Source organism: Macrosteles quadrilineatus, unplaced genomic scaffold, assembly GCF_028750875.1.
Source record: "Macrosteles quadrilineatus isolate MER2022 unplaced genomic scaffold, UCM_ALF_1.0 Scaffold_1__1_contigs__length_201487025, whole genome shotgun sequence".
In the NCBI taxonomy this organism is placed as follows: domain Eukaryota; kingdom Metazoa; phylum Arthropoda; class Insecta; order Hemiptera; family Cicadellidae; genus Macrosteles; species Macrosteles quadrilineatus.
In genome coordinates, this window is record NW_026542594.1 from 180,577,922 (window position 1) to 180,605,124 (window position 27,203).

The window sequence follows — 27,203 nt, forward strand, 5'->3', positions numbered from 1 at the left end:
CTTGTCTGTTCTTAGGAAGTCAAAAGTCAAGTGGCCCTGTCTGTCAGTTAATTTGTTATAGTTATGCTAATGCAAAGAAATCCTTGAAGAGGAATTCTGTAAGTTAGTAATATTGTTAAGTATGTATTAATTAGACTAGGCCCAATCTATTCAATATTTGTTTACTTAATAAGGAAATAAACTAGGCCTAGGATGTTAATCAACCCCAAGAAGTTAAACAATAAAGGCAATATTAAGTCTAACTCAACTTAGCCTAAGTTATAAGCCATTTCTTGAGATGAACTTATAATGTTTTACCATGTACATTAAACATACTCCTAGGATAGTCTATGGTTTTACCGACAAGCTTCTTTAAAATATGAGTTTTTTTTTAGAGTTTTTACACCAAAAATTTAAGTGTTTATAGGCCTAGGCCTAGCTTTAGACATTTAGTCTAGAAGAATCTGGCAGTAATGATTGAAGTTTAGTAACTTGCTGCAACTTACTAAGTTACTTTGTAGTCAGTTAACGTACGGAATAAGCTTAATTGCCTTTTTTTAGTTTAATTCAATTTCCAGCAGAAGCCTTGTTCTTGATGCAATTCCCAGTTGAATCTGCCAAGCAATAAGCTAGGCCTACAGAAATTTTTTGTTTTGAGGGATAAGAATGAGTAAAACCAATTTTTACTCTATAAGAACCCCTCCCACAAAACCCATTTTCCCTTTGTCCGACCATGCTGGTTCGCGAACTTATTCAAGTTAATCCTGTCCTACATCTCAGGCCAAATTACATCCAAATCGGCCAAAAATTAGTAGTTTATATCGGTCCTACTCTTACCATGAGACCTACACGGCAATAAGTTTAGCTACTCCCTTATAGGTAAATTCGCTAAAAACACTAGCTTAATACAGTAGTTTTTTGTTTTATCAAAATTAAATCGTACAGGCTATCAAAGTTATCAGTCGTATGTCAGTATCTAGGCAAGCTTGTTTCTTTAAAACCTTTTTTCTCAGTTTGTGTCCATCGCAGGGAAAATCTATGCATTCTGTTGGAAAGATATTTCCTGTTGATGTGCATAATCTACAGAATAATAACCCACCATTCATCACTCTATAAATTAAAATAGGCTAAAAAATAAGCACAAAAATCAATTTAAAATTTTTAAAAATTTACATACGGGCTTTGTGAATTGCCATGCTGATGACCAAATAGCAACAAAACATCAGAAAATTAAAACAAATTAAAGAAAGTCCAATCAAATTTTTTATTTACAGCCTGGTGATAAAATAGAGAAGTCTGTACATTACACATTTTTGGTCGGGTTTTTGACCACTGGACGACCTCTAGTTTAGTTTAATACCCCAGAAAATAAATGTTAATATATTTTTTCAGAAAAATGGCCAACGCTGAGTTAGCAGCGCTGGTGGTAGCCAAGCTGTCTCCCGGTCCTGGAGAACATGTCGCTGTTGTATCCTTTTCATATATCAGAAATGTTAATTATCTTTACACAACTTACATACAATGTTCTAATTTACAAGGTCAAATTTAATACTAGATGCATATGCATGAATCAGACCATACCCCAATTTTGTGTTCAAGAGAGAGGTTACATTCCATGTTGGTAATCTGAAAAGTAGCTTTTTGATGGTTCAAAACAGGACCCAGCTGTTCCTGATTGTTGGGCTTTAAATAAATGATACTGGCTAATGAAACAGCTGATCTTAGTAACAAAGCTACACTAACTCACACCATTCTACACTCTGCTTGCGTTCCATTTCTTCAAATACACCCAAAGTTTGCATCACTATCTCACAGAATTAAGAATTAATAAGTCTTGCTTCAGGTGCTAATACTGCTACTGATAAAATATTGGCACCCTATTTGTTTTTTAAGGTGGATTAAAGCTTTGAATAGTTTTATTTGATGTACCAGTAACTGTAATTTTTTTGTGCAGTCGTCAAAAATTTCTATTTTATTTGCACTATTAGGGTCAAACCACAATTTTTCGTGAAGTGATCTTACTATTTTCTTAAATTACAGGTCCTATCCTTCACTCAGATTTGGGTTAAAATACACACCTAAGTGGTGTCCCCATCTCAATTGATAATTGATACCTAATAATAATTCTTTAAAAATTATTTTTCCTATTTCGAAATTACATTGTGTGGAATCATACTTTTATTTCAAATTCGTCTGATGTAAGCTGATCTTTTTAAAAATCCTTTTATTATTGTTGCTTGTTAATATTTATTTTTTTCATTCAATTTGATTAATTTAGTGAATTCATAGCTTAATATAGGTACTTATATTTTTGAGGGAATTGACATTAACTTTTATGAGTTAATTCATTGATAGATAAAACAAATTCATTACCGTACTATAAAAGAAGTGGGCTGCCCACCACTCATGCCCCTAATTGACGCCGGCAATTTCAAACTACAGTAGACCCCCTCTTAACCGACCATAATGGGACCGGACCTAGGTCGGATAACTCAAATGGATAACTTCCAAAAACATCGTAATACAGTACAGAACCTTTTGTCGACATTAAAGATACAAGCGACCATTTTGTTACAAAACAGGACGTTTATTTATAGCCTCTCACTGGAGGCTCGAGGCACAAAAACTATCTTGACCTTGGAGTTGTTAACCCCCCTTCCCTGCCTTCCCTACAAGTTGCATTGTTTGTTTACTCCGGCGATAAGATAATCAGTAATCAGTTATCAAAATCGTAACGCACTATATGATGTTATAAATTTGCCGCACAGATAACAAATCAGATCAGATGTGCTCGAGCTACGAACGATGATGGCAAACTGACAATAGGCTATGCCATATTTTTTGTGATCAACACAAAATAACTTATTGTTAGTCATATCCTGTGGAGATAAGCGTATGGTTTAGTTCTCATCGCCCAGCGTGGGAGCGGAAATGCCGAGATTCCTAGAAAGCGGCGGTTAAACCGAGCTGCTCTCAAAGCAAGGTCGGTTAAAACAAACTGTATTATTTTACGATCGAAGGCGGATAATCCGATTATCGGTTAATATGAGGTCGGTTAAGAGGGGGTCTACTGTAAATAAGTACTGTCTTAATTTAACTTATATTTTAAAAGAACGGGCACATGTGAGTTTTCCCTGAGTGGAGCGAAGTGAATCTCTTTGGATTGAGTTAATTTTAAAAGTTTTATTGAAAATTTAATTCTGTAGTGCATGGAACTATCTCTGATATAAGAGAATTAGAGCACATTACATTCATTATTTTTTGCACTATCTAATTACACGGTTTTAATCAATTTGGTCTGTAATGTCATAAAATATACACGAGTTTCTGTATACCGTATATGTTTGTCGCGGGTGAACGCAAATTCCAACCAACCTACTGGACTGAAATTTTACACTGATTAAACACCCAGCCAATAACCCATTGATTGTCTAATGTTTTGAAATAGGTAGACTTGATGAATCCAATCTGACTCTACGTAAGTTATTCCTTGACGTTGAGACAGGCCCATGAAGCAAGTTTGATGCAGGGTTGGGTAAGAACGTCTCGCATTTTGGCTTTATTAGAGAAGGACACTAACTACGCTCTGATCGTGTTCCTGTCCTCCCAGACTCCACCGATCGCCTACTCTGAACTCACCATTGAACGAGTTCTGCCCATCAACTCTGACTTCAAATGTGATATAGGTAAGTAACACTCTATCCTATAATATTTATAGATTTTAGATGTTATTCAGGCTTTACCATTGATAAATAATATAGGCTAGTAATGAGTGATCACAATAACTTTATTAAATTAATAAATACATTAGGCCTATAGAAATAAAGCTATTGAGGCTTCCTCACATACATTGTTTGAACATTTAGTAGTTTGCAGTAACTCGATTTAATGGGGAAAACGCCGGACAGGAGATGTGGTTCCTCTTTTACAGAAAAATACTGGCTTTAATAGGTACTAAACAAATTAAATAGGTTATACTTCCGGCACCTCAATTTTTACAAATCGAGCTCTGCTAGTTTGAAATATAATTTTTATTGTACTTCATAGTTTTTGTAGAAAGTAGGCCTAGTATTTGAAAACTTAAAACTTACTTCTTACCCGAGGTATTAATTTTTTATTTTTATTTCAGATTTAACTATATCCTAACTTGAGATGGGGCTTCAGCAAGTAATTTTGGAACCTCTAATAAGACAATAATTTAACAATCGGTGTACTTTTTTAAAGATTTTAAATTATTTTTTAATCGGCATACTATGTGTTTTCAAATTCACAAAAGTTTTAAAAACACATCTTTAGTAAGACCTTAAACTTACACAGTTTGAAACTCACAAAATGGTAAATATAAAAAAGATTATTGACTGTGATCAATTTTGATTAGGGTGTCCAGTCGAGATCGATCGGCACTTAACCATCTTTTATAGGTCTCAGATATTTTTAAAGTGTGTTAAACTATTTTTTTTATTTTTATTTTAAGTGAACTGCACAAATTCTAATTAGTCATTTAATTTTCTTAGACACAGAAAGTAGACATCAAGATGGAACAGATGTATACATCACTTCTCGGAAGCTCAAACTGCTCTTTGAAATGGTCCCTGGAAATAAAACCAGCAATTTCGTCAGTGAAGTTCTACGTGCAATTGATTGTAAGTCTAAGAAACACATTGATCGTTAAAGCTACTAGCGCTAGGGTTTTGATGGAAATAATTTAAAATGGATTGCTCAGGTTTTTTTTAAGATTGTAGATGAATTAAAGCAAGTAAAAGGCTATGATGAAAACCTCTAGCCTATAGTGTAGACAAAGTGGCAAATGAATTTAAACAATTTCAAATGACGGGATTAAGTAAAAACAATTAAACCAAGAGTAATATCGGACAGTTTTTATCGTTTATTGAATGGAAACTGGACAGGGGATTTTTTAAATAGGTTAGAAGATGGTGATGACTTGTAAAATTTAGCAGTAGGTCTATTATTTTAATATATAGGAATTCCATTTACAAATCCTGTGATGTCAAGGATCTACTAGAAGCTTTTTTTGGAGCACAAGTGAATTAGCGCATAGTTGAATTCCTGAGTGTATCATATCTATAATAGGCCTACTGATTCTTTGTATGTTTTTCATATTGTTATGATGTTTTACTGACATTTGATTATTATTTTTATAGTGTTAGGCAAGAAAAGGAATGGATCTCAAGATTTCTCATGGCTCAACAAGTACAACCCTGTTTCAACTGGAGCTGATGATAATGCTGAAGACACTAAGGATCCGGTAAGTGTATAAAGCGCAGAAGACACATTGTATTTGTTCATTTCATAAAATTTCCTCTTTAGTGACGAAGCTGTTTCTTCCCTAAAGAACTAATGTACTTCTTGTTTTATGTTCTCGGAGGCTAAAAACACTATTCATTCAAATACATAAAGCATTAAATAAAGCTTTAGAGATAGTAATAATGATCGGATTTGATGAAAGTTGGTACAAACGTGTAAACCTAAGTGTAGGCTATGTAAATAATTTTGCAAAATGATCAGATTTGATCAAAGTTGGTACAAAAAAGTAAAACCTAAGTCTAGGCTATGTAAATGATTTCACAAATCAGCATGAATGAACTGTGGGGACTCAAGGTTTTGAGATAAAAATTGTTTACCCTAATTTGCATCCTTAAAACTTATAATAGTTTGCAATATCTTATTAAAAAATTGAGTAATCCAATGGGCTTAATTAAGTATATTGAAGTGTTTGTTTTTTTACACTTAATGGCTTAAAATTTCCATTTCTCTTCTGGAGGATAAATAAGCTGTTGATTGACTTGACACTATTCAACACATTTACTCTTGTGTTTTATTGAATAAAGAATGATTTGATTTATTGATTGATACCTTAGCTAAACCGTACGGGCAGATAATGAAACAAAAGTAGGCGCACATTCTTTGAAAGCCACTGGATAAGCAGGATAAGCTTTACATTTTCCATGTTTGGATTCAAGAGTTATCTTCTGGTAACATTTGACTTATATTTTCAATATATTTCCACAGTTACTATTGGACAGTCCCGAGATGGCCGTCCCGAGACAGAGTATCGCCAAAGGTCACACACCGATCGCAGCCAGAGAGAGTGTCATCAGATACCAGATGGCGATGAAGGAAGACGACTACACGTACACACAGACACTCAGGTATTCTGTAGTCAATGTTTTCATTTACCTAAAGCCAGCAGAGTTGGTTAAGGAGGGGAAAATTGTCAAGGTTTATGATGAAAACCCTTCAGGAGCGAAAATGTGCAGTAGGCCCCTACCTATTCCTATCGGGCCTATGTTTATTTTCTTCTGTGCAGCAGTTTATGATTGATGTAAAATATTTATTAATTTACTGAAAAATGTAATCATTTTTTGCTGGATTAAAATGTATAAAAGTATATTCAGAAATTATAGATGTTGTCCAGTGGTAAAAAAACTTAACCAAAAATATTTAATGAACCTCTATTTTCACCCCACGCTGTAAATTAAACATAAATTTGGATTTTCTTCCATTTGTTTTAATTTTCTGTTTGTATTTCGTTGTTATTTCGTCACCAGCATGGCAACCCATAAGGCCCATGTTAATTTTTAAAATTTTAAAATCTTTTTTTGTGCTTATTTTTTAAGCCTATCTTAGTTTATAAAGGGATTCTCCACATCTACATTAAAATATCTTTTTAACAGTATATTTGAATTTTCCCTGCAATGCACACAAGTTGAGAAAAAAGGTTTACATGCTTGCCTATTAATAAATAGGATACCGTTGTTACTGCGCTTTAGGCGTAAACAGTTTTGAAAATCAATGAGAAAGACATTGAACTGATTCGTAATAGGCTGCTTCATATTATTGGACACAATGGTGAATCAATTTTCACAGCATATTTTATATCACATGTGTGAAAACCAATGTTTATTTCAGATTCGGGACTTGATTCTTAAAGATTTTGATTCAGATTTAATTTTTGAAATTCCTAGATTTGACCATCGTTACTGAACCATCAGCATCACATTGTATACATACACTTTTTTCAAAGTATAGATATAAGAACTATGTCCCACTTTTACAGCATCCTAGGATGCTAGGCTCTAGCATGACACACCCGTTTTACAAATTACGTCAGGCTAGGTCCAGAGGGTCTCAACATATCTCATGAATAAAATCCATTAGTGATCGGTGGGATTCTAACCCAGGACCTCAGGGATCGAAGTTCCACGCTCTTCCACTACCGCTCTATTGATTTGAGACATTAAAGTAACATTAACACTAATACCGAAACCCTACTTCGGCTGACGTTAACCGAAACCACCGGTCTGTGAGACCCCGTTTGAAAAATAATGGACCATGCTTAGAAACACACAAACCGAAACCCTCGGCCTGTGGGACCCCGCTTTAAAATACACTAACGCTGGGCTTTTGAGATGTACATGTTAGGAACAGACAACCTGTCAAGGTCACGGCACCCATGCAAAATTAACAAAAAATATATCAATAGGTAGGGGAGGGAAAGGGGGAAAGGTATTGGGGGAATGGAATCTCCCAAGTAAACAGTGTTGCCAACATGCATAATTGAAAATTACCGTGGGCCTGTCAGACCGGGGTTTCGGTATTAGTGTTAAGTTACAATCCACATTAAGAATTTTTACTTTTATACCACCATAAGGGTTACATTCAAGAGGTTTTGCAGGGTGTTCGTAGGGACGTGGAATGTTAACGGACAGCCTCCCATGAGTGTGTCACTACAGCCGTGGCTTGCCTGTGACTCAGAGCCTCCGGACATTTACGCTGTCGGCTTCCAGGAGCTGGACCTCAGCAAAGAGGCGTTCCTGTTCCATGACTCCCCCAGGGAAGAGGAGTGGAGGTATGTTATGTAGATAACCCCCAGCTGCAGTAAATATGCAGACTAAACAAAATAAATTTTCATTTGACCAGTTTGACTATCACTAATATATTTCCTTAAAATTGCCTGATTAATTTCCTATGGGCATCATGTGTTCAATGAGATGTAGGTTTGCTGCTACAGGAAAGGCAATAAAGAGTGTTTTTATTGAAATATTAATAGCTTATATGAAATAAATAAATTTGCTAAATTTAATCAAAATATTATATATCCATAAACTAGCAGAAGAAAATCTTAAATCCATGCATAGCTTGGTATGCACATAACTTTAAAGGTCTTTGTTGATCAAATACAATGTTGCAAATTTGAGTTTAAAAGAACAACTGAGTGAAAAATGGCAGCTGTTCTAAACTGCAAACATTCTAAGCTGCAAATTTCAGAAAAATTTGAACGGCTGTTATTTTTTATTCAATTGTTTTGGATCAACTTTTGATCTACAAACTTTTGGATTTATATTAAATTTTTTTACCTTTAAAGGGATGTATGTGCATATCATCCTTTGCTTATATTTAAACATTTCTTTTGATTCCTAGCGGGCTATCCCAGGGGGTAGCATAACACTGAATAATGTGTAAAATTGATTTTTATGCCCAGTAACTGCATGCCATGTTTTGTAGCTCTATATGTAGTTTTTTATTATGTAACTGGTCCGGGATTTTTTGGCACCCTGTATTTTGGCCGTGTCGGTATTTACCTTATGTTAACACTAATACCGAAACCCTACTCCGGCTGACGTTAACCGAAACCCCCGGTCTGTGAGACCCCATTTGAAAAATAATGGAACCCGCTTAGAAACACACAAACCGAAACCCTCGGCCTGTGAGACCCCGCTTTAAAATACACTAACGCAGGGCTTCTGAGACGGACATTTTGTGAAACAGACAACCTGTCAAGGTCACGGCACCCATGCAAAATGAAAAAACAATATATCAATAGGTAGGGGAGGAAAAGGGGGGAAGGTATTGGGGGAATGGAATCTCCCAAGTAAACAGTGTTGCCAACATGCGTTTTCGAAAATTCCCGTGGGCCTTTCAGACCGGGGTTTCGGTATCAGTGTTAAGTTTTAGCTCAATCAATTCAGTAGTTTTGCGTTTAAGTTAAACAAACATACACTTGGAACACCTAGACTTTATAATTTAAAAGGTTTAAAGAATCTTCCAGATGTACATGTTGGTTTAGTGTGATTTCTTTTGTAGATTATAGTGCACAACAGAAATGCCAACATTATGTATTGCAGGCAGGTGGTGATAGCAGGGCTACATCCCAAGGCAGAGTACCAACAAGTAGCTCTCGTGAGGTTGGTAGGCATGATGCTGCTGGTGTTTGTACAGAAACACCACTACAACTACATACGCAATGCAGCTTTTGAAACTGTCGGCACTGGGATAATGGGCAAAATGGTAAGTTTAGAAATTTATTTTATGGTATTCTTTACTTTTACCTTAAGGTGTTTAGGAATCTTAGTTTAATTAGGTAAATGGACTGTTGATAGAACTAGATGCTCCATCCCCATATAAAGTTGTCGCTAGTTTTCTAATCAAAATGAACGTAGTTGAGGTGAGCCGCCGACAGATTGCGCCAAAGTTAATTACTGATTTCAGTCACATAATATGCGAACTTTCTAACCAAGATAAACTGCTAGGATGACTTTTTGTAAACTTTAGCATCTGTTGTGTCACGAGTCACGAGTATTATCTCAGTAACCAAAATAAGCAGGGAAATAACATTTTTAGGCACTGAACCTGTAAATAGCTCTCTTAACACTAGTGTCTCATTTACCTGGTCCGGAACCTATGAGAACATTTTCTGCGAATGAGTGGGGGATTGTGGGAGAGCCCCTCATGTCGATTTAAGAAACATTTTAAATTAAATGTTTAATTTTAGCGAATTTCCCATATAGGGAATAAGCTATTGTAGTTATAAAATTAACTTTTTGCTATAAAATTAATTTTACAATTGAAGATTAAACTGTAATAACCTAACCTAACCAACCAAACTTGCTGATAATATAAAAAAGATATAAGATATAAATCGTGGTTTACTAGTAAAAGGTTTACTAATAAAAAAAATCATTCTGTCCATAAATCCTACTAATATCCATAAATGAGAAAGTTTGGATGTGATGTATGTATGTTTGTGACAAGTAAACACGAAAAATACTGGTCGGATTGGGCTGATATTTGGCATGATGATAGCTCACATTCCCGATAGGCATATTCTTATCTCAAAAATCCTTTCGGGCTCCGCCCCAGCGGCTTTGCAGTTCCCAAAGTTAACCTTATGAGTATATTTAAAGGGAATTAAAGAATTTAGCTAGCTGTTTCAACAAAAAGAGTTGGTTCTATGTTATGCAAAAGCATTAAAAATTTATAATATTTTCCAACAGCAAAAGACCCCAAAAAAAGGCAAAAGCCAAGGTGTTTGGTGCAGCACTATTATTTTTTTCATTATTTATGAAAACAGCTAATTTGAACATAGCAGCAACAAAAAAACTGTTATACACAATGAGAACTGTCAAAGTAGGATTGTTTATAGTTATGTTTTTAATTTCATGAATAATTTGTGATATTTCTTAATAATCTATCTTTCTCTATTGTGTAGGTGAAGTGGTAAAACAGTATGGCTATGGTAGATGTGTAATACTATAGCATACCGTAAATTTGAGGAAGCAAATTTTCCGTGTCTTCTCACATTGCAAACGCAAAGATTGAGTATAACTGCAATAAGCATTTTATACTTATTTGCCACGTACGGGTACTCTGATAGTAAAATTATAAATCTTAAAGAGATATATAATTTACTTCCAAACTTTGTACATTTTCCTCTACTACCCAAATTTTAAGATTTACAAATATTTTTAAGGGAAAATAAAAAACCCGTTACAATTCTGTCTTAAACTTAACTTTTCCATCCCCACCTTACGAATGAAACGGGAATGAATGGTCCTTGGTTTACGGGAATGAATGTACTTGGTACTTGACAGTTTGACGTTTTGTTCAGGGCAACAAGGGTGGAGTCAGTGTTAGGTTTGAGCTTCACAACACGTCCCTGTGTTTTGTCAACTCCCATCTTGCAGCTCATGTTGAGGAGTTTGAGAGACGGAATCAGGACTTTCACGATATCTGCTCCCGCACCAGCTTCTCCACGTTCCTGCCACCGAAAGGCATCAAGGATCACGAGTGAGTAAAATCTGCTTGCTTGTAAATTTTATTCATCATTTGCAGTGATTGAAGCTCTTTAATTTTTTTGCCACTGTAAGGTATCAAGTATTCAAGAGTAAAAATTCACGAGCTCAACAACTTTAACCAAAGTAATTAATCAATAACTTGAGATACATTTTTTTTATATCTCAAATCAAATCAAATCAAAATCTCTTTATTCCTGAATAAATGTCACATGTTGTTAAAACTGTGTATGTACAGCAAAAATAATTCCCAAGTAGACTATCCGTCTGTGTTTGGAAATGAGTTGCTAATACAAAATTGTAAATACGCAGGTCCATAAATATTCAGGAGTACTTTGACAATTAATGATGATAGTAAATAAAAAAAATCTATGCTAGAGTTATTTGTAAAATTTTTCATTGTGGGAAACAGTCATAGTAAACTAATCTAGAGGTTGAATACCTTTTTGCCAACATAATCCTTGGTAGACTTAATGGCTATTGGTTTCGTCACACTTAGACGTGGTTTTTGCTCCAAGGCTTGACGATCTAGGAGCGACAACTGCGTCTAGGTTTGACAATGATACCATAAGTGTGTCAAAACTGGTAGCCATTACGTCTACCAACGATTACGTTGGCAACAACCTCTAGATTAGTAATTGTTAAGTAATCCGGAAGGTAAAACCTCAGAAATGTCATAGTAAGTTATTTGTGGCTCCCAATAACCATCGTGAAGTTTGCACCACCATGAAAAAAATGTAAGGCTTGATTTGTGATCTTTAAAGGTATAAGAATTTGTAACGACCCAAAACCCGTCAAGGGGTAAAAACCCGATTTTTACAAAGTTTCATTTTAAATATTATAATTTTCTACGTTCGGGGTAAGCCGCGCCCGCGTTGTCAGCGGCATCGTAGGGACAAGGGTCCTACGTCATCGTAGAGGGGATGACGCTAGTTACCTACCCCGCCGCCAGGGGCGATGGCGAAGAAGGACCAGAAGAGCAGACCTCACAGTCAGTCGTCCACCCGCTACCGAACCGTCAGCACGCTTGCTGTTTGGAGACAATCCAACAGTCTATAACCTCCTAAATTCTGGTCAATTAAAGATTTCCCCCGTTCCTGGTAGAATCATAAGTCATCAGGTTAGTGTGCTACCGAATTTATTTTGTTTAATCTCATTTTTAGAGAAGTTTTATTATTTTTATTTTACTGTGCCGCAGTCGCGCGCACCCCGCACGCTTTTTCACGTACGAGCACACTACCTTTTGTCTTAAACCAGCTTCGGAAATCAGTTAAGTTGCCGGAACGGTTTACGTACGACTTACCTCGTTACCCCGGACCGTCCTACGTAAATTTGGTTTAAGAAACCCCGTACCGACTCTGGTGATCGACCGAGTCAAATTTTCCCGACACGTTTACTTTGGTGATTACCAAGTATAACGACCGAGTCTCGTTTTAGTTAAGTTTCTAATTAATTAGGTTATTCGCATTCATAATAGGTTATTCAAAATTCTAAATTTAACTTCCAGTATTTTCGAGTGGCTATGATGAACACTTGTTAAAGGTAAGCTTAACATTGTAAGCATTATTGTTGTATTTAATTCTGAGCCAATAAACTCGAAACTATAATTAATTAACAAACACGTTAGAGCCCTGGACTATCTCATTGTAGGCTAAGCTATCTGGACAAATTTAAGGTGTGAAAGAATTTCAGGTGAGACGACAATCACGTACTATAAAATCTCAATTTTGTCTCTCAACCCGAAATTTCGTCATAAATTTGTGCTCGTAAGAAACAATTAAAAATAACACAAAAATAACTGTTGGTGGGACTAATTCGACGTCCAGCCCGTCACCAAAAGACTTTGCCATTATTATACATCTAAATTTAGTGCTCTATTTTTGCTTCATCAATCTATAAGTTTTAGAATTTGAGATCCTAATCACAGTGTTGGGAAGTAGCGCGCTACAAGTTGCGACGCTACAGTAGCGCGCTACTTTTTTTGTAGCGTTAGCTGTAGCGTCACTACTTTTAAGATTTTGTAGCTTTAGCTGTAGCTAGCTACATTTTTAAAGTAGTTGTAGCGGAATTTTAGCTACTTTTCTCGCTACATTAACATTGTTTGAGATAGTGATTTTTACCATAACCTCAACCTTACGTGAAACAACATCTTTCAAACTGAGATTTTCAAAACAATTAGGCCTACTTTCTTGGCTTCATACAGCTGGTTGCAGCCGTTTCATTCCCTATTACAACGTTGTGTGGACATGGAGGCCATTAAATGAGTGTTATCCACATTTTTAGCTCTCATTTCCTTGATTTACTACTCTATGATTACTGTCAGATAAAATAAAATCGCTAGATGCAGACGACGTTTAAACGTCACCGGTGACAAGAGAAGCTATTGAATGCTTGCAAGTGATTGACAAGGAAATTAGTAATCAATTTAGTTTCTTTGTTATATCGATAGTGTTTTAACTAGGGTTTTAATGGAAACCAACACTAAACCTTAAAATAATGAGAAAGCTGGTCTATCAACCTTTGCTTCAGCTGTTGATTGCGGTTCATCGTCACAAGCCCTTCCTTGGTTAGATTACAAAGATTTTTCAAAGGTTTACTAAATTAACAAAGAGGAAATTACCTGATGAGATTTAAGATATGCCTAGACTACATGATAATTATGACGAAAAAATCTCCATATAACATGAAACTTAAGTTTAAAAAATAGCATAGTTTGCTCCTGCTAACAGCTCTTGTATTAGTCCTTGCAAGAACAAAGCTACTATAGCCAACTTGTTACATAGCCAAGTAGGTCTACATGTTATTTTTACTTTACAAATTTCAACGTGTTTAAACTAAAAGCCGATTTCAGGATAAGTTGCTGAATACTGTTTTCTGTACCAACTAGGTTGAAGCACAATTTGCCCTATGCATAATGACAATAAAGGACGATTTCTTGACATTGAAAAGTGTTATTCATAGAACAAGTAACTTATCACTATGGATAAAAGTTTTTAACATTAAAAGTAAAGAAAGGCAATAAACTCCAATTTCAATAGACTAGGCTCTGTAACACAAAAAAGTATTTTTAAATAATCGTTTTACAGTTTAAGTGGTCTTAATTGTTGATATAAGACACAAGATTGCTTAATTAAGATTAATTAATTATTTGCTTAAGATTGTTTAGTTGTTGTTTAAATGAATCTATATTAAAGAAATAAAATGAGCTTTTAAAATATAGTTTGGTTGTATGTCCTTTGAACTTAATGAAATTTACATATAAGATGCTTAAAAATAATGCAATATTTAAAAATAAGTACTAAATATGATGGGACACCCAACTATTAGATGCTGTTGTTGTAATGTTAGGTTTATAATGCCAACAAATTAAATAAAATCTAGGAATAATTTGTTTTCCAAGTAATGTTAGATACAATACTGACATTTCTTGTTTAAATGTTTGTTCAATAAACATGTTGTTGCAATTAATTTTACATTTACCTAATGTGTGTGGAATAAAAAGTAACGTCTTTGGGAAAGTAGCTAAAATTGTAGCTGTAGCTACATTTCATTGTAGCTGTAGTTGTAGCTAGCTACTTTTTCGGAGTTGTAGCTAGCTACTTTTTCGGAACTGTAGCTGTAGCTGTAGCTAAGCTACTTTTTTGGAAATGTAGCAGTAGTTGTAGCTAGCTACATTTTAAAAGTAGCTTCCCCAACACTGCCTAATCATATGAATCTGATTGAGGGTAAGAAATAATTTAATAATGAGGGATTAAAAGTTGACAAACTTTAAAGATAAATTAATTTTAATATTCATAGTTTTTTTCTTTTTTTCATGTTGCTAGGCTCTAGCCCGGGGTTGTTTTTCACATATCTCAGGCTTGACCTACGGTTTGTGGCATTATAACTTAGATCAAATCCATTATTGATTTTGTGGGGGAGCGAGCTGGTCTAGTGGTTAGAGCGCGGGACTTCTGGTACAAGAGGTCCCGGGTTGAAATCCCGCCCAATCACCAATGGTTTTTATCTATGTGATAATGCCGCAACCCATAGGTCTAGCCTGAAGTAATGTGAATAACAATCCCAGGCTCATGCATAGCGTCCTGGGGAAAAAAAATTGATTTTGCGGATTTGAACCTGGGACATCAGGGACCAAAGTCCCGCGTTCTACCACTAAACCAGCTTGCTCCTACAACAACACTGTTGGTTGTGGAAGATGTCAAAGGTAATAAAGTTAAAAACTCACTAAACAATTTCTGTGTTAGCCAGGTGTATTGGCTGGGCGACCTGAACTACAGGATAACGGAGTTGGAGCCTAACATAGTGAAGAAGTATATAGAGCAGCAGAACTACCGACCAGTGTTGGAGTACGACCAGTTACGGCGACAACATCGGGAGAAGGCGGTGTTTGTTGGATACACGGAGGGAGACATTACCTTCAGGCCTACGTACAAGTATGACCCCGGCAGTGACGACTGGGACTCTAGGTGAGATGCTGACTACATTTGTTTGTTGCTATCTCCCACTAAACATAGTATATGGAGAAAGTATTGTTTACATCAACATTTTCAAGTTTGAGTTTTGGGTGGATGTATCCGTTTTTGGAAAAAGTGGTTTTCAATGTCTGTGTCTATGTGTACACAGAGCTTAAGACAACACATGGTCAGATTTTGGTGAAATTTGGTAAGTCGTAAGTTTTGTACAGGCTTCTAGGCGGTTTTTCATTTTCTGGAAATTTAGATTTTCAATGGTGTTCTTCTTATAAAAACCAATAAAATATGGGAAAATTTGATTTTTATTAAGATTCATAGCAGTTATTGTATGTTTAGGCAACCTTACTCTAAACATAACTTCTGTACCAGTAGTCATATATTTAGTAGATATTTAGTTTTTTCCAAGTTTTTAACAGTTAATACACAAAATATACCTAAATTAATAATTAAAACTTAAATTGACTGTTTGAAACCAATTTACTACTTTTCCTTCAAGATAAATAAACGTCAATCATGTTTTTCCTGGTAAATTTCCAATAAAAATCCTAATCAAAAATGAATATGGTCAAATTAAAAAAAAAGTTCTCTGTTTCACTTATAGTGAGAAGAATCGAGCGCCAGCATGGTGTGATCGAGTGCTATGGAAGGGGGAAGGAATCAGACAGATTGAGTACCGCAGTCATCCAGTGTTAAGGATAAGTGACCACAAGCCTGTCAGCGCAGTCTTCTCATCAGACGTAAGTTATAGGGGACAATGAGATAAGTTCATTATATTTAGTTTATCAAACACCTAATTGGCAAATATTTTTGAAGAAGTTTCAAGCCTCAAGCTATTTCAAATAGATTTTTTTTTCTATAATGTGTGAGCTATGATTGCATGCGTAGTGCATACCTATTTTAAAAACCCCTCACTTAAGCTCCGGTTGTAATTTTAAAATTTATTTAACAGATTTAATTTCAATACAAAAGTAATTTATTTGCTTCTAAAGTATACTATTTGTACCATTCAAAATATATAGTTAAAAATTCTTTTTTACTCGTGTAGGTTAGGGTGATTGATGCTGTCAAGTTTCGCAAGATCCACGAGGACGTCATGAAGAAGTTGGACAAACTGGAGAACGAGTTTCTACCTCAAGTCATGGTCGACAACACGGAGATCATATTTGACACTTTGCGATTCCTCGAGGCACAGACTAGGGAGCTCATCATTGCCAACACAGGCCAGGTTGGATCTTAGACCACATCTTACATTGTACACACTCGGAAAATACAGTTGGTTAGTGATTACAATTAGTTGAGAACAGCTGTTTATGTCTTTAAAGTAGCCGTTGGTTGCAGTTCAGTTTTAAGAGTTTAAAAGTTTCACATAACAGCATTGTTTACTTAAATTTTAAATACTCACCATAGTGTGTGTCCCTGTCTCAAGAATTGAAAATTGTCACTTAAGGTCCAGCCTAATGACACATTATTAGCATCCTATTTTGTTTTTAAGACAAGGATTAAAACTTTGAATGGTTTTATCTGAAAAAACTATAATTTTTTGTGCACTGATCAAATATTTCTATTCTACGTTCATCTTTTGGGACCAAACCAAATTTGTTGGTTAATCAATCTTATTGTTTTCTTAAATTACAGGTTCCAGTACAGTTTGAGTTTATCAAGAAGCTTGATGACTCCAATTATTGCAAAGAGTGGCTCAATATCGAACCTAACTCCGGATTCATCATGCCAGGTGATCAATACTATTAGTCTAGTAGAAGTGGTTTTGTTTTGATGCAAATTTTGAAACAATTGTTAAGCATGTACATAATTACTGTAACTAATAAATGATACTGAAATACAAGTCTCAAATGTACAACATCAAACCATCTCATCTTAATGTGATAACACTATAAAGCCACTTCCTTCAATGATTCAATGTGATACATTTGACGATATCGATAATAATCCTGTAGATTTGCCAGTGTTTTTATGTATCTCTCTTCTCTACTTTCGTTGATTTTAAATTCTAAGATGTTTATGGTAAATATTGTAGATTTATAATCAAATAGTCCACACACAGGATTTTTCTTTGTGGAAACTACATTTCCTGAAAATTGTTATTTGTAAATGAATGTATGAATATGTTTTGTGGGGACAATTTTAAAACAACTTGATTTAATAACAGGAGAGAAATGTGACATAAGACTGGAGGTTTATGTAGACAAGAAATCAGCCTGCAAAATGAACTCGGGACAAGATCAGCTGTACGACATTCTGGTACTGCACCTAGAGGGGGGGAAGGATATCTTCATAACTGTCACTGGTAGGTTATAACTATAAACAAAATAAATTAGTCGAGAAATTTTGTTACAAAGATTTGTATTTGATCGTTTGAATACCTGCAAGTAATCTTTGACATAATACCATAACATTACCACCTCCTTATGCAGTTAATTAAACCGTTTACATAAACGGTAAACCACAGGTAAATTTTTTTTATATATTAAAAGGTTTGCTTTTAATCAGTGGAACAACTTCTCATACTTTGAAGGCTTTTAAGTCAACGATAAAATATGGAATGAGTTCTTTGAAGAAGAAGAATTCTGTGCCTTAACAAACCTGGATGGAGGCAAGAAAAGATTCTTCTAAAACGTAGTGAACTTGGTACCATCTCAAAGCAGATTATGTTTGAACATTATTCGATGAAAAATATTTTGAATTGAAAAGCTAACCATCGTAAAGCAAAAAAAGAGGAATATCTTTATGTGTAGATTGACACAATTTTATTCCTTAAAAGAAACAATACAAAATAAACAAGTACAACTAAAATTTTAAAACTAAAATGTTAACTAAAATTTTGAGATAAAAATGGACATATTGTGTCGGAGAAGTTTCTTAACTCAACTCAATGGTTTATATATATATTCCATCCTAAGTATGCGTTTTCCTGTTTAAAGGAACATATGAAAGAAGCTGTTTCGGATCCTCCATCGAAGCGCTGGTACACATGAATGTTCCAGTTCGGGAGATTCCTGCAGGAAAAATCATTGAGTTGGTAAGCTTTTATCGAATGACTGTGGAAAAAACTAATTGTCATCACTCTATTAAGTATAAAAAGTTGATCTAATGTTTTTCTTTAATGTTACTGGACAGTTTGAAAGCAGAGTAAGGGCCCAAAATTGTTAGTATTTATTTTGTCCTAGGACACTAGGCACGAGCAAGGGATTGTTTTTCGCATTACTTCAGGCTATATCTAGGGGTTGCGGCATTATCACTTAGATAAAATTCAATGGTGATTTGGCAGGATTTGAACCTGGGACCACAGGGACCAAAGTCCTGTGCTCTAACTACTAGACCAGCTCGCTCCCCCAAAATTGTTAGTATTGGCTAGTGTCTTTGTAGTATTCTAAATTTTAAATTTCCAAAGTTTGTGACTATACTACAAAAAAAGTAGAGCACTAAAATGTTGTATGAACATTACTCACAATTAAAATAACCACAATTCTCATCTATATGGACCAGCTGTAGCCAATTTTTTATTAAAAAAGAATGTAGTTGTGTGAGCCAGTCACACAATGCGCTAGTGTCAAAAATTCTATATTATATCTTATTTTTTATTGCTGACCAGGTTGATGGGTCATAACAGTTGCTGTAACTCATCATTAAGTCATTAAGTTTGACTTGGTTAAAAAGATAGTGTACTCAGCAGAATTTAGTAATTTAGATCAGCGCAATCTGTAGGTGGCTCGCATCAACTACGACAATTTTTATAAAAAAGCTGGCTACAAATTTAACATGGGGATGGAATGTCTACTTTAAATCATATTGTATTTAAAGGCCCATTCTTTGCCTTAAAATTTGCTTATGATTCTGCCCTGCCTTCTAAGTTACCGTCACCGTGTCAAGCTTATAAAAAGTATTTTATTGACTTCTTCGTGCAACATCGGTAAAAAGTTTAACTGCAGAGTAACTTTGCAAGCAATACATTGTAACTGCTTAGTATAAATTTAACTCAAATAAAATTTCTGTGATTGGAAATCTCAGCAACAGTCCTTTTATCAAAACCAGGTTTTGGACCGTTCCCTTGCAAAAAGTAAAAAAATGCCACTGGCTTAAAAACACACAAAACAAACAAAAAATAAAAACACCAACTTAACATCACTAACATTAACTTTAGACAAATTATTTTTCCTGTTCTATTTTTTAATTCAACTAATTACTTATAAATATTTTGGAATTTGGCGAGAAATTCAACCAAGATTCAAGTCAATTTGACACTGACTTCCATTACCCTTTGCAATTGTATTCCAGCTTCTGGTCTCGGTAGCGTTAATTCTTTGTTTTCATTCAGGAGAACAATAAGGGTGAAGGCCTGAGTGGGTCGCCTCCGTACATGGTGCCTAAGGAGATCTGGTACCTGGTTGACCATTTGTATCGGCACGCCTTGAAGACACAGCACCTGTTTGAAAACCCGGGGCTTCACAGCGAGCTGATACAGATCAGAAATTGGCTTGATGTGAGCCCAAACGATCCGTTACGTATCCTTTTGTAATGCTGTTGATTGTTTAGACCAAGTTATTGGTGCTTTTGTCATAATTTCCATCTTATAATTCTAAAATCTGAAATTGGCAAGTGTTCATCATGATTCATTGTAGCTTCTTTAATTAAAATATGAGACGCATTTTTTTCTGACAGTAAAGAGAAAAGTAGGCCTATTTCTAATATATTATCAATCCTGGAGGTAACGATGATTAAAGAGGAAAGATTTTATTACTGCCTCCTCTATATGATACAAATATTGAGGTGTTCTTATCGCCATTTCAGAATATAGTATTTAAAGTATTAAAGAAAAATATTTAATACAAAAATAATATATAACATAACAATACTAGGGCTAGAATAAAAAATTTGAAAATATAAAAAAATGAAATATTGATGCCCTTCCATACTTGAGCTTTGTTCACAAGGGCATTGGCAGCTCCCCGAACTATAATCAGACAATGTGTTAATATCCAATATGTACAGCTTTTTCACAACTTTATAGGTAGTCAACAGAGCTTTTATTAATTCTGTATGATTGAAATGACTCACACAGTTATGACTTAAGGACCTTAACACATTGATCAGCTGGAAGTGTACACTCTGTCGCAGAGGCTCTATTGTTGCTGTTAGAGTCAACGGCAGAACCCATCATTCCATACAACTTACAAAATGGCTGCTTGGGCGCATCATCCAACTACCTCGCGTGCAAACAGGTAGATTGGTTTTTCAAAAGGTTGTGTTCATTTCAGCGATTTTACGTTTTTGTAAGGAAACAGCCCATTCCCTGGTCTTCAAAGTATTTGATTTTGACCTGTAAGAAACCAACAACAATAGTACTACGATAATTGGTTAATGTGTTATCGAACTAAATTTTGTTTTAAAGGAAAGCTCGGTAACCTCTACGCTACTACGTCTGGTTTGGGAAAAACGACAAGTAGTGATCCCTTATCACTAGCCTCTACATGTGAAATGATTCGGTCACTCTCCAATGTGTCCAATTCCTTGTTCATTTGGTCAATTAAAGCATGTGATATATTTTGTTCCTCAGTAAAAATAGGTTTTGTGCCGTTTCGAAGCTTTAATAACACTTTGAAGTCCGAAACGCATCCAATTTTCTCTTAGAAAATGTTGGAAAAAAACTTGAACCCTCAGCAGTCTAGATTCTTTTGATTTGAGAAATTCGGGTGCTTTGATTTGTGTCGTTATTCAATTTCTTCACTTGGATTCCCATGGCTCTATCCATTGACGTCCCAAGAGAGCTTCATGTCCTGTTGGAACAACGTGGAGTTCATATTTGACGTATCCACAGTAAGAAAAATTTATTTTAACTCTGATACTTTCTACTCTAATATTGTGTATTAAATTTACTCACTTAAAAAAATAAAATAACTGTTGTGACCTCAGCTATAAAATATTGGATGTTTCAGTTTGTGATGCAGTTACCAGACACCAGTAAAAATGTCTTCCTCTACCTTTGCTTTTTTCTGCAAGAACTTCTCTCACATTCAAGTGAAAACCAACTTGATGGAAAAACATTAGGTAAGTGCTGTTCAGTTTTAAAATTAATATATTGTCTCTACGTTATTTACATTATTAGATTTACTCCTGCTTAACAGCAGGTTGAGAAAGCATTAGACAAGGCTGCAGATTTTAAATATAACATAGACCCTTTCTAATAGAATCCAATTTGTTAAACTTATTCCTGTAAAATCAAAATGTTGTAGCATGGGTTTATTAAAAAATCAACAGTCCTTAAGAGTAAAAAACAGTTTTTGCCAAATAGCCGAGTAATCTATCCATCTATCTATACTATTATAAAATTGAGGTGGTGTCTGTCTGTCCGGCTGCCACGACTGAAATACTGAACCAATAATGCCCAAATTAAGCACAAAGATTGTCCACATACCTAGGAATGTCATAGGACTATTCACGTACCTCTCTGGCTACGCCCCTTGGATGTCCAAAGATTTGAGGTTAGGTTTTCAACAGTATTAATTGGTCTCCATGGAAGCATGAGAAAATTAACAAACTTTGTTTACCTTTGCGTTGACATTTCAATGTAAAACAGTCAGAACTGCTAAATGCTTATTTCACAATTTCAGACAGTTGACCCAAACAAATTTAGGTTTATTTATGGCTTTAGTTATGAAAATTATGTTATTGATATATTTTAATGTAAACTGTAAACAGTAGGACAGTTACAGTGTAGGTCCTATTTTTTTGTAAAAATTTGGTGGCTCTCTGTTCATAAATTCAATCTACTTAACAAGTCTTTGGATTAGGTGGTATGGTACATCATCCTGTTGCGAAGTACAGCAGCCACAGCAGCTAGTTATAAATAAAGTGATAAAATAAAAATGGTTGTTTGCACTTTTTTGCCATACAAACCAATCAATATTTACCTCCTGAAATTTTACCTCGGAATTTTAAAACCTGATATAATAGGTCAGTATCTAATCTGATATAGGCCTATTGTAATCCAGATTATGTAGGTTATCTTTGTGCAGAATTTTAGGCTACTTTCTCCAGAGGTTTTTGTATGATGGAAAGACAAATACACACCTAATTTTTACATATGTTTGAAGGAGCTCGTAACTAACCTTAAAATGAAAGACAGATTTGGCCACACCAACTTATTTATTTGTTATCTATTAAATTTCTTAATCACTTACATCTGTTCCAGCGACCTTGTTTGGGGCTATATTCATGCGTGAGCCTCCTCGAAGTAGAAATGTCGGCTCCTCTCGGTCAAAATCCAACCAACAAGAGGCCGATCGCAAGAAGGCTAATTTTGTTTACCATTTTCTTGTCAATGACACTAGTGAACTGGTTATGGGATGCTCGTAAATATTTTTAACCTAAAAATGTATGGTACCGGTATTAACGCATTTCGTTACCCACAAAAGCATTTTGAGATTTTCCCAAAAACATTTTGGAGTTTCAAGAGTTTTGAGATATCTGCTAAAGCGTTTTGGGAAAGGCCTATCAGAAAGCATTTTGAGATATTCGTAAACAGTTTTAAAGATATCCGAATAAGCATTTTTTCATTCATAACAGCATTAAATAATTAGATTATCCTAACAAAATCATTCTTTAACAATGATTAATACCTACTAGACATCATCTGAGTTTGTAGTTTATTTCGTTATTTACTTTTGGGTTTGTGTTTTATTTTTAACTGTTACCAGAGGTAAAAAATGGCAGATGTTCCATAACATTTAGACAGCCTGAAATTTATTTATAAAATAAGTTTTATGGCTTGAGTCGGAAATGTAAAGGTTAAGTTGAACTTCTTACATGATCAGAAGATGTTATACTGTAGTTACTGTTATAACTACAATATTACTGTTAAGAAGACGATTAGAAAATTGTTTTCTGAAGTTGTGTTCCTATAGTTGATGGTGCAAAATGCTAAAAGGTGTTTTTCTTTTGTTTAGAGATTTTTCAATCAAAGATGTTGTTAAATTTGTAATATTTACATACCAAATTAAAACATTCTTGTGGAATATTAATATTATCTCTCAAATACTAGCAATTTTTATGGTAATGTCAAATGCTAAATTTTGTTATTGTTGGAATCAATGATTTTGGTGGATGATGAATCTATTTTGCTACCACCAAATTTTATATACACTTACTTACAGGTAATATTTCACTGATTATTTGCAACATAACATCTAACACAATAAAAACCATCTAAACATTTCATTTAATTTTTAAACTCAAATACAATTAAGGTGAAATAAACTTTTGATCTTAAAAAGCTCATATTTTTTAGTCTAACATGATATTTTGTAAAATACGGCTCTGATGATATTTGTATAGAACGTAATTTGCTTTACTTATTTTAGTGTTTGTGTTTGAATATTTTAGTCAAATGTATTAATATATGATAGCATATTATTAGAGTAACACACATTGTGTAAATTTAGATATACGTAAAAGCTTGTAATATGAAAGATGTTTGACTCTTTTATTTAGACTGACGGGTTTATCATAGTGTTTGTCAGGGATTTTGTTTATTTATTTAAGAAATTATAAATATCCAATATACATATGTTTATGCATATGAATATAGTAGAGATGTGGTTCTAATTTTTGGACTGACAGGTATAAATGTATGTTTTCTTAGGGGGTTTAGTTAATATTGTTTCCGTGTACAATTGTTTATAACTGCCTACTTTTATGAAATGAAGTATTTTCGGGATGCCAAAATTTTACTATTTAAAGAGTTTGAGAATATTACATTTCTTGGAAGGACGTATGTTTTAGCATAGACAATTAGAATTATGTATAGACCGACAGCATTGCTGCCGTTAGCATAAGTTCTGGCGTCCAATGCTAGGAGCGTCGGTGGATGCCAGAACTTATGCTAATCGTAGCATTGCTGTCGGTCAATATTTAATTCTATTTGTCTATGGTTTTAGTTAGCTTACATGAGAAAATTTGTCTACTAGCTTCTAGATGTACAAAACATTTACACAACATTTGTTTATTTATATTTTATCCTAGTGTAGGATTTCTTTAGAGAGTCGATTGAAGAGAAGTCAGTTAAAATATCCTAAACTGTAGCAATGCACGATTAGCAACAGTGTGGTTACCATCGGAAGTAATACTAAATCAGTGATGGTAAATGGAATGTGCAACTAGACAATGTCCAATAATAACCAAAGTAGGGAAAACTGTATGTTATAGTACATTGTTAGTTTTAACCAGGAATGGACGGGATTGTTCTTTCAGTTCGGTGCAGGACGAGAAGGGATTTTTATTTACCTCGTGATTTTCAAAATTGCATTTTTCTTCCTGTGTAACAAGTGCGTTCTAAAAAACTTAAGAAATATTCGTGCAAATATCAATAACGACGAAGAAAATCAATTTCAGTCATAATTGCACTGTTGTAAAAACCAACAATGGTTAAAAATACACAGGTAAAAAGAGTGTAATGTGTACAGATGAACATACAATCTCATTATGATTATCCATGATCCATGATCCATGATATCCATGATGGCACTTATGTTATTTTCTCCATAGACAAGATGCGTTATTGTAAGCGCATAGATAAGCTTATAGTTTTTGGATATAACGAGAAATATTCCCGGTCCGAGAAAATCCCTATTTAATTCGAATGTAACTCCGCCAAACAATTGCAGATATATTTTATACAAATTTTCCCAAATTTCAGGACTTGTTCATCCTTTTCTCATTAATCTACTTTCTGAAAAAGCCCTACACTAAGACAAAATATCAGTACTATCCTGTGTCTTTTATGGGTATCTTTATGTCTTGACTATAATTTTCTGATGTAAGCTAGCGGAACTCTATTCTTAAAAAAACACTCCTTAATCAGCCTTAGAGCTTTTCCTCGAAATAGAACTTAATTGCAAGTTTACAAATTTTCTTATGAACATTGTTAAAGCTACAATCAAATCTCTACCAGTTCTGTAGAATGTAAGCCAATAGAGTAGCTTAATCTAACATACTGTAATCTTTAGCTAAGCTTGATGCATACGTTCTAGTCTTCAAAGCTTTCTGGTTGTTGTCAGCTTGCTAACAAAATTTACTAGCGCCATATAAAAATAATCCTGGTACAGTCAAACCTTGGTGGTACCAATCTGAAGGGAATCGACAATTGAATTACATCAAATAATTTGTTACTTTGATGTACCTATTATTGTGGTTTTTATGTTCGTAAACCGTGGGAATTTATGTTTGTCAAACTTAATTATTCTCAGGTTTAAACTAGCCCTGTTTGTTATATAGAAGTTCCATTGATACATATGTGTTGGTTTTGGCGTATTTCCCATATAGGGAATAAGCTATTACCGTAGGTCTCATGGTAAGACCTAGACCCGGGACCGATTTACTTTTAGTTTTGAGGTTCCCACAGGCCAAAAACACCCTCCTGTGTGTGAGGTGTCCGTTAGTACGATAAGTTGAGCAAAAATGATCCTATTTTGATTAAATTTGGTACAAACGTGTAAACCTACGTTTATTCAAACGAGTTTGGGAACCAGCATGATCCGACTATAGGAACGGGGGTTTATGGGGGTTTTTATGGGATAAAAATTAATTTTTCCCGTTTTTGACTCTAAAAAATTCACAATTTCTTTCAGATCATTTTGTAGAGCTTAAAAAAAATAATTTTGTATATTGAAGCGTCGTTATATGCCCAACGGTTACGGAGATAATTAAAAAAACTTTAAATTTTAAATTCACATGTTATTCTTATGGAGAATAAACTAACTGTTGTAGTTTGCTTGTTTATGGACATATTTTTATCAAATTAGGCAATTATATGGTTTATTTCATACTAAGCTATCAACATTTTAATAAAACACACCTCAATACCTTCCCTGTAGCAGAAAACCTAGGTACTCATTAAAATTAATGTTACAGTATTTAAACAGGAAATAAATCTCACAATTTCAGGGAATATTTGAGTAGAAATCCAACCAGGTAAATGGAAATTCGCTTAGTCTGCAGGTTTGCTGCGGCGAGGGTATTTATTTTTTACATTCATTTCACAGAAATAAATTTATTTATTTTGGTGTTATAAAATTTGTCTGCATTGAGGTTTCACATCAGCCTTATTTGCTTTGAAGATGTGAAAATCACATTGGATGTTACAGAAAGTTGAAGGGGGTACAAGATGTTATATTAGGAATTTCTTATATGTGTATTGTTATCTACCAAGGTTTGACTATAAAACATCCTTCATCACACTCATAGTACAAAAACATACATAATAGCTTCAAAGTATAATAGAAATACTCATAGTAGTTAGTAGGAGATCTCGTTAATAAAATTAAGTAATTTATTTAATCTTTAGTAAATTTCTGTAGTAACTATAGTGGAAGCTCATTAACTTATGAAGATATGAACTGAAATTTTCAAATTTTAATCATTATTGGTTAATTTTTTTGCTTTCACAAGCTGGACTCAATTTTTCATGTTCAGGTTTGATTGAATTGTTGATTATTTCTGTATGTCAGTTTTGGTTTGATCTGTCGATGTTTTTAATTTAATTTGTTGCACTGCATAAAACCCCTGGAAAAATACCACACTAAAATACTGCAGCAACGACGGTTTTCAATGCATTTATTACTCGACCATTTTTTTTCAAATACTGAAC

The 27,203-nt window shown here is 34.4% G+C and overlaps 1 protein-coding gene across 1 annotated transcript; it reads left to right on the top strand.

Moving 5' to 3' along the window:
* On the top strand, window positions 1-27,203 carry LOC128990983 (inositol polyphosphate 5-phosphatase OCRL-like). The gene is made up of 19 exons (XM_054413677.1): window positions 1-98; window positions 1,372-1,447; window positions 3,485-3,665; window positions 4,494-4,622; window positions 5,142-5,245; window positions 6,010-6,149; window positions 7,676-7,849; window positions 9,126-9,288; window positions 10,889-11,067; window positions 15,317-15,538; window positions 16,146-16,281; window positions 16,590-16,769; window positions 17,180-17,276; window positions 17,712-17,849; window positions 18,484-18,581; window positions 19,878-20,064; window positions 20,654-20,781; window positions 21,496-21,607; window positions 22,752-27,203. Exons 2-19 carry the CDS (start codon window positions 1,376-1,378, stop codon window positions 22,913-22,915), a joined length of 2,604 nt encoding a protein of 867 aa, XP_054269652.1. The 5' UTR covers window positions 1-98; window positions 1,372-1,375; the 3' UTR covers window positions 22,916-27,203.

Bases quoted from the DNA above. Each gene is read 5' to 3' on its own strand.
- LOC128990983 (XM_054413677.1), top strand. From the start codon at position 1,376: ATGGCCAACGCTGAGTTAGCAGCGCTGGTGGTAGCCAAGCTGTCTCCC. The intron at 9,289-10,888 runs GTAAGTTTAGAA...CGTTTTGTTCAG, and splicing joins CTGGGATAATGGGCAAAATG to GGCAACAAGGGTGGAGTCAG. The intron at 18,582-19,877 runs GTAAGCTTTTAT...GTTTTCATTCAG, and splicing joins CAGGAAAAATCATTGAGTTG to GAGAACAATAAGGGTGAAGG.